The 8,949-nt window shown below is 36.8% G+C and overlaps 1 protein-coding gene across 1 annotated transcript; it reads right to left on the bottom strand.

Moving 5' to 3' along the window:
• Positions 1-2,933: 2,933 nt before the first annotated feature.
• Positions 2,934-6,289, bottom strand: LOC104210594 (trihelix transcription factor ENAP1-like). Its single transcript, XM_009759533.2, has 2 exons — positions 5,130-6,289; positions 2,934-3,198 (listed from the first exon to the last, which is right to left on the bottom strand). Exons 1-2 carry the CDS (start codon positions 5,986-5,988, stop codon positions 3,185-3,187), a joined length of 873 nt encoding a protein of 290 aa, XP_009757835.1. The 5' UTR covers positions 5,989-6,289; the 3' UTR covers positions 2,934-3,184.
• Between the last annotated feature and the right edge of the window lie 2,660 nt (positions 6,290-8,949).

The following is an 8,949-nucleotide window of genomic DNA, read 5'->3' on the forward strand; positions in this document are numbered from 1 at the left end:
CTTCCTCTTTTATAGCCTAGCATCAGATATAGATTCAGAAAAAAAGAGAGAGATTGACTGAATTTCAAAAACAGAGAGATACCACAAAAAACAGGCATATACAAATACACATTGAGAGAGGATATATACAGGAGAGAGATAGACAACAAGAGATAAAAAACATACAGACAACAATCAGAAATTGTTCTTCCTATTGTTGTTTGGGATTTCACTTGTTTCGACCTGTTTTAACCAATACTGATCTTTCCAAATCCCAAATTGGGTTTACTGGTTGAGTGTTTTCATTGGTTTATTTCTGGATTTGGTCTGTCTGGAGTGCTGATTCTACTCCACTGCTTGCTGCTGTCATTTTGCTACCTTTTCCATCGGCCATAACTGCATCTTACACTGGAACTTGTTCTGCTGTTATTTATCTGTTATTGCTGTTGTTCGTTTACACTGCTGCTCAACTGACTCTCCTGCTTCTTCATTGTAAGCATTTCCCAGGTACACATTTCGAGTCCCACACTGGTGTAACTGATGTAACAATGAAAAGTTTGAATTGAAAGATCTGAAGGAATTATAATCATCTGTTGTTTTACTTACAGCTTTTTATAAATGTTGTTAAGTTGTGTAAATTTTAGTTTGTAGTTCAATAGAGAATACATTAGTAAGTTTGTACTTAATTGAAGCTTATGTTGATCTAAAACCGCGATATGTGATTCGTTTAGTAGTATACAGGATGTAACAATAATTCATGGAATATGCAACCATTTAGTATGATTGTTAATTTAAACTCGTTCTTCAGCATGCTTTGAATATGTAGGGGAACGGCTTTTAAATCTCGCCAAATACAATACAGTTTTAGATTCTCGAGTTTCAATTTCATTAGGCAGTTTATAGGACAAGTTTTGAATACCATTAGTAGCATCCTTTAATAAGGAATTCTATTAATCCCGTTTAAATGCGTTAATTTAAATTTAGTTAAGGAGTGTTTGGAGTAAGCGTAGCATTTCATCAATCTCGTATGTAATTCCTTCTATCAAATTAAAAGCATGTTCCATGAGGTACATCATTCTTCACCTTGTAAATAATCAATCGGATAACTAATAAGAGGCCGGGATTAGCTAAGCATGCAATTCAATTAACATACATTTTTCTTTCTTTTATTTTTAGAGACGAACATAATAGAAATGTAGTTACTTTAGGATATCCCTTCTAAAATAATGAGATGAGCCTCGTCAAATAAAAAATGCAAATTACGGGGCCCTCAATAATTGATCATAATAAATACTTAGAATTTGGGATGGACTGTTTAGTGAATTTCACTGCCTTCCCAAAGATAATAACACGTTAGACTCTTTAGGCGCGACTCAATTAAAATTACATTCTTAAATTCGGGTGCACATTGATGTGACCCAAAATCCAAATCTCAACGGAGTCGAAATGTGTTAACAACTACGGGTGCATTGATTGTGACGTGGTTCGAGATGCATTTTCACGACGTTGCAATTCTATAAAAATAAATGATAATAATAAAAGCGGTCTTAAACTTAATAAAAGCACATAAGTCACAACATGTATTTAAATCAGATATTTAGTCATTATAACAATTTAAGCGACCGTGCTAGAACCACGGGATTCGAGGGTGCCTAACACCTTCCCTCGGGTCAACAGAATTCCTTACTTAGAATTTCTGGTTCGCAGACTTCATTTGGAAAAGTCAAAAATTTCCTCGATTTGGGATTCAAGATAAACCGGTGACTTGGGACACCAAAAACCAAACCTTTCCCAAGTGGCGACTCTGAATTGAATAAATAATCTCATTTCGAATATTGTCACTTAAATTGGAAAAACTCCCTCGCGCATCTTAACCCTTCGGGGCGGGCGCGCAAAAAGGAGGTGTGACAATTCTTATGTCTTATGCTCTCTTATATCCATTACATCAATATCCTGTATTTGACAAACATTTGCTGACTTTGACAAATCCATCATTGGTCAAACTTAATACTATAACTTAACTTTTGGATTCATTTTCTTTTCGCAAATGGTTTTGGTCCTTTATATAATCATGAACATCAACAGTTCGTCTAAGTTCGCAAAATTCTACACTGTTGGTCGAAAACAAACAGAATAATCATTGATTAATGGAAGAAATCAATTTCAGCTCCTTTTCTTGCATGCACTCTGGTAGAGCCAATCTTCTTCACCTTCACCTTTTTTCAATACTTCAGACTCTGTTTTGAGAATGGTAAGGCTGTGTACGAAAATTACAGACATCTAAGTTCCTTTACAATTACTGTAGGAACCTGAGGAAATCTTTCATATCCGCTGTATTAACATCTTCTGATATGCACCAAAAAGCCTAGAAAGATATACACTATGCTTCAAAATGTGATGTTCTCATATTTGCTTTTCAGAACATCTTTTGTTCCTCAGGAATAGTCTCTCAAATCTTCCTCTTCCCCTTCCAAAATTCCAATACTTTCCGATATCCAATAGAGAATTGTCTATAACCAAAAACGTTCCTGAAGAACTAAACAACTGGCGGAAAGTACCATGGTAATTCTAAAAAGCAACTTTCAAGACCAACCAATCTCATTAAGATCTTGACATTAGCCAAGTGAAGTTCCCTAGAGAAAATAAGGAGGGGAAGGTATTTTTTGGTGAGATACCGACCATCTCATCAACCACACATGCATAGCATACAAGTCACATGAACTAAAGGTGCAAACAAAAGACTAGAAGCGAAATACACAAACCATAACCTGAAAATAGTCACCAAAATAAGAATTGTCATCTGCAGTTTGCACTGGGATTGACATGGGATTGTTCTATCATCAAACTTTTGCATTGTAATTTAGAACAATGCAAAATAGGGAGTTCACAGAGAATGCATGTCCGCATAACCTTGTTGATATACCATCGTCTAACTCATGGAGTAGCCAATAAAATGTTGAAAAGGTACCTTGATTTCAATAAAGAAAATTTTCTACACAGGGACTAACAATGTACTTTAAATCCGCTAAAAAAAAGGAAAATTAACTACAGGTACCAACTGTTCCTGCTCAAAAAAGTGATAGTAATCAGTTATATTAGGTCATCATTAGACATGAATTTGGAGATAACTAAAGGAGTACTGCCTGGATTGCCTCATCATAGTTTCGCAATCCCGCTTCTTTTTAAGTGCTCTTTTGCCACAGAGCTAGCTATAGATATCTGCAACATTAAAAAAGTAGCATTTTAGACAGTACAAGATAGTCATAGAACAGGCAATCATTCATTTGTCAATCACTACTAAATGACGAAATAAATGCTTTCGTACTCATTGCATATTCATCTTTAGAAAATATCTAAAACAACATTCAGAGGCACATCAGAATTTTAAATAAAAGTTCAACGAGTTTGGCATGTATTATAGCATGTTATCATTGAATATCATCTTACTATCCCACAAATAAGTCTTTTATAGCTAAAGAGCAATTAGAACGTGAAATCCCTGCTTAATGAACTGCTTTAGAGATATTTTTAGGCTTCTAGCAACTATTAGCATCAGGAAGTATACCAATACGTTACCAGTAAAAGTTCAAGATCCTGCTCCACACACAAATCAACAAAATCTCGTGCAAAATTCACAGTTCGAAAATAAGCAACAAATAAACAAGAATTTATTCACATGACCATTCAGAATTAAGACTATCAAAACACCAATATGACAGTTCAAAGCTAACCTTCAGCTCCCACAAAGCGTAATGGATGATAATCAATTTAGAAACAGGTGAAAATCATCTTTATTCTCTAACTTTGCCTTGAAAATCAAACATCTACTCCAACACAGAACAATTAACATTTTCCTCCTCCCATCTCAACTTCCAGCCAGTGACCGCTATCTTTAGATTAGTTGACCGATTACAAAAGGGTAAAATGTAATTTTGCTTATAAATAATTTTCACCCTTTAGAAACTAACTAAGAAAACAAAAAGTGCATGGCTTTTAATCCTATAAATAAATACTCAATATAAGATAAAGAATTACAAACCCCGCACAACAACTAATACAACTCAAGCCACAATGATGATCAACACAAAACTTCAAGAGTCCTTGCTGCTGGATGTTTCACATAATAATAGTCAATTAATAAATATCAACTAGGTTTCAATTCCGAGCTGATATTAATCCTTTATACTTTCTGCACTAGCGGGTCCGAGTACATTCCAATACTCGTAAGCATTGTCTGTAAAGAAACATAGGAGTTCTCTAAAGCTAGAGGTTCTCTAAACCTACATATTCTAAGTTTCACGCTTAACTCGTCCCCAACCGACGTTAATGTAAGTGTAAGAACAAATAAATCTCAATCCCAAATAGTTAGTGTCGCAGCTATTTTTTTTTTTTTGATTTGCACTGGGTGTCCAAGTCTCTTCGAGCCCCGACTAATCCCGGGGGTGCACATGCCCTTGGCAAGGAGTTTTCCGCAAGTGCACCACGGTTTTACCCAGTCCGATGACCCTCAGAAATTGTTTGCACCCAGTGGGTTTCGAACTTGAGACCTTGAAAGGGAGAAAACCCCAAGGCTCAAGTCAATTACCCAGTCGCGGCTATTGCCTATATAGATCCTTGGCTTTTAATATATTTTATTGTAAGCTTCGTATATATTTTATTGTAAGCTACGTTCACTTTGATTTGGAGAGATTGTAGACCTTCTGATAAAATAACTCCGCTCCATATTATGCTAGGTCTAGTTTGTTCTTTTTTCACACCTTAAATAATCATATATCACTTGCGGCTAGTACATTTGAATGTCCACGTAGGACATAGTCAAACTTCTCAAGTGACCTCTTATTTTAACCTCCACAAGTCTACTTGTACCATTTGATCATTTCTAACTTTGTTCAATCATGTACCACCATACATCCATGTTAGCCTCTCCAATTCTATTACACTTATATGTAGGTTTGGAAGCACCATTCACTATCATATAACTCATAACACATAAATCATTGAAAGGAACTTAATATTAACAACAATATAAGACACTGATCACTAATACATGCATAAACACATGCCAAGCAAACAAGTTTTGAACTCCAAATAAATGAATGGTAAAAAAAGCAAACAGCTTTATGTGAAGTCAAAAGATATAAACTTCATACCATCAGAGCCAGACCGCTTTGCATGCTTAATCTTCTGTAGCTGGACTTGTGTATCCATAAACAATTGCATCCTTTGAACCTCCAAATCCTTAGCAAACTGCATCCTCTGCTTCTCCAATTCCACCATTTGTCTTTGTTTCATCTCTTCAACTCTCTCATATATCTCTCCAAATCTCTCTATAGCCTTCGCCAGCCTCCTCATCCCATCCTTTTGTTCACTCATCCCCATATCCTCCTCCTCCTCCTCATCATCATCATCATCGTAATCCTCTTCTCCTTCTTCTGCCGCAGCAGCAGCAGCTACCGCCGAATAATTCCTCCTGAAATACGAATCATCCAAAACCGGCATCTGCCGTTTCTGAGGCAAAACAACCGGTGTCACCACCGGAGCAGCCGCTGTTGTTGTCGTCGATCGCCGGCTAGGCAACGGCACCCCCATAGGCGGAGACCGTGACGGTAAAGGTAACGGAGAAACCATCACCGCGGTAACTTTGTTACTGGAATTCCCGATTAAAAAATCAAGCCGTTCGAAAAAGGGCCAGGATGATGTTAGGGTTCCGTTAGACTCAACGAGTTTTGCCTTCTCAACTTTATACCTTTTTTTCAGCGTATCAATCCGATTCTTACACTGAACATCGGTTCGCCGAGTTTTCGCGGTGTGTCCGTGAAGAGCATTTACGGAATCCGCCACTTGTTGCCAATCTGTTTGACGGAGAAATCCACGATTCAGTTCGATATAACGACGTCCCCAAGCATCAACCAGCGTCCAGGTAGCTTCTTCAGTCCAACAATCCTCACGAAACGGCAATGGCCTTGACGGCGCCGTTACCTGTGTGGAGGATGCAGTAATTTCACCCATTGATTGGAAAAATCAACAAGAAGAAGAGAATAAGGAGGAAAAGGGGAGAAAGAGGGAAGGGTAAAAAGAAGAAGCGCCGGTTGGCGACTGGAAAAGCGCGTGAACCGCATGAGTAGGAGATGTTGAGTGTACGGAGATGATGACATAAGGAAATGAAGTCGCCGGGATAAGGGAAATGGCGCGTGAAGCTACGATCAGGATTAGGGGAAGTTAAGGACGGCAACAGGACGGGATTGGGTTGCCTTACGTGAGCACGTAACGTTGTTGTTGGAATTGGAATTTGTCTATTATTTCCTGTTTTATTTTTTATTTTCAGGTAAATGTCGTTAATGTATTTGTTTGTCGGGCCGCGGGCGTGAGTTGTGTGATGGACGAAACGGAGAAGCGGGAATGGGCCGAGGATGAGATTGCGATGTTGTGAGAAAAGTGAAATCTGATTTGGATCAGATTTTGCAGGTTCGGACAGGCATTTCTAGCTAACGTTGTTACTGTTTGTTAGTACTATTTTATTTTATTATTTTACCCCGAGTTTTTGAAAACATGTATTTTTCAAAAATTTAAGAATAAGAAAAGTAAGAAAATAAAGTTTTTATTTTGGCATTTATTTGACTTCGTTCAAAATAAGAAAAATGTGCTGGTAACGATTGAAGGTCCTTGATTCTGCTCAGGCAAATGGTCTGATTTTGATGGCTTTATTTGATAAGCATTTCTATGCCAGATTAAAACATTTGTATCTACATGTTACTTAAAAGGGAAAAAGGCCAAAATTATACCTCTACTATTGAAAATTATCCACGTTAATACCCCGTTTTACTTTCCGACTAAAATAATACCTGCCGTTACTAAAGTAGGAGAATTTGTACCTAAATCTAACGGATCTCCTACGTGGCAACCGGGTCCCCCATAATAATGTGCCAACCAGACAATAAAGTGCCAACTAGACTTTTTTAATCCGCCCCACTTTATAATAACTTTCCCTCATAACAATTTCAGTCAAATAACAATAGGGTCCAGGCACAAATTCCCCAAATTCTCTTTCTTCTCCTTTGCTCGACTCTATCCTCTCTCATCTTCATCAATGTCGCAGAGTAGTACTTCTTCTCAAAGAAGGTATTGATGTGGTATTATTACCAACCATTTCACATCAACCACTCCCTCTAACCTCGGTAAGAAATTTTACAAATGTGCACACCCTAAGGTAAGGCGTCGATGTGAATTTGTCTAATCTTTCTAGCTGTTTTGATTTGAAAAAATTTGAATCTTTTAAATGTTTCTTTGGCAGAATAATTCATGTGGTTATTTCGAATGGGAAGATGAAATATCCACGGATGGTTCCCAGCTTGAAATAAGAGACTTGAAGTCGTCTTTGGATGTCGTTACGATTGAAAGAGACAAGTTGAGAGAAAAATTAATTGACATGGAAGCCATGAACAAATTTGAAGATGCTAAAGTCAAAAAAATGGAAGAAAGAGTTGTACAACTAATGATGGTGATAATTGGTTCTTGGGCAATATTTGTTGGATTCTTTGCTGCCTGGATAATGAAGTAGAATTCATTATGGTTCTTCCTGGTTTAGTTGATTGTTTAGTTAATTATCATTGTGTAGTCAATTGACATGTATTGTTTAGTTTGGTAGGGAACTAGTTAATTATCATTGTGTAGTCAATTAAGTAGATTTTTATGTAACTATTTTTTGGACTGAATTTTACCTTCTGTTTAGCTTCTGTTTTCTGTGTTTTTTTGGACTGAACTAGTCAATTTTATTTTCTGTTTTCTGTGGGATCATATTACCTCAAAGTGTTCGACCAAATTTACAACTGTTTTAACATGACTAAAACTCGTGGTAAGAAATTCAGAAATCTGAGACTTGTCCATGACTTAATTCTCATGACTAAAACTCGAAATTTAACACAGCAGCAGGTTACTAACATTGACATATAACTGTTACCAACATTGATACCAACTGTTTTAACATGTACCACACCAACTATCATAACATTCATAATACCAACAAACAATAAACACTGTTTTAATTACATCAACCACCAGAACACCAGCAAGTTACTAACATTGACAGCAAACTAATAACACCAAATGTTTTAATTACATAAACTACCAAAAAAAAGATGCAACCAGCAAAAAAATGTACTGTCATAGCAGTAATTACATCAACCAGCAAAGGATTAACAACAATACTGTCATAGCAGTAATTACAAGCCTTCTAAACTTCAAATTCACAAAAACTTCCACTACACAAAAAAGTTGTCCATCTATAGTTCAAGTCACATTAGTTTTTTGACTTGCCATTACCCTTTTTTGTTACAACTTTCTTTCTCATACCAGATGAGTCACCAACAAAATTGATTGTCCTTGTTATAGCCGGTATGGTTCCTTGTTGTCTCATAAGCAGTCTTGTCCTTTCTTCAGAGAAACTTCTTGGCCTAATTTCTGGGCATAATCTGATTCAAAATCAGAAAACTCAAAATCTGGTGGGACAGTGTTGTTGGGAGGTTTCCTTTGGACTGATGGAGTTGTCATAAACTGAAAGTTTGAGTCTTGTACTGGATGACTTGCTTGACTGAACAGTGGTGCTGAAAGTTCTATGTCCTCCTCAGCTGGTATATTTGCAGCAAGTGGTAACATGGGTTATTCATCATTACTGTCTTGAGCTGCTAAACATATTTGCCTCTTTGCTTGCTTGCCCTTTTTCTTACTTGCCATTGGTTACTTTTTCTTAGAATTCTATTTAACAAATAGGTAAAAAGAATAGGTAAATAAGTGAATAAAATAGACAGTATTAAAAAAAAAGTATTACCTTTACACAACCCCTAGCATTGTGTCCAGGCTGACCACATGTGGAACACTTTATTATCCTCCCCTTCCTGGACTGCATCCATTCACCTTATCTGTTGACTATTTTATTTTTTTCTCTTGTTCTTTTGACTTTAGGCTTGCAAGCCA

The sequence above is a fragment of the Nicotiana sylvestris genome, chromosome 2 (assembly GCF_000393655.2).
Source record: "Nicotiana sylvestris chromosome 2, ASM39365v2, whole genome shotgun sequence".
Classification (NCBI taxonomy): domain Eukaryota; kingdom Viridiplantae; phylum Streptophyta; class Magnoliopsida; order Solanales; family Solanaceae; genus Nicotiana; species Nicotiana sylvestris.

Bases quoted from the DNA above. Each gene is read 5' to 3' on its own strand.
- LOC104210594 (XM_009759533.2), bottom strand. From the start codon at position 5,988: ATGGGTGAAATTACTGCATCCTCCACACAGGTAACGGCGCCGTCAAGG.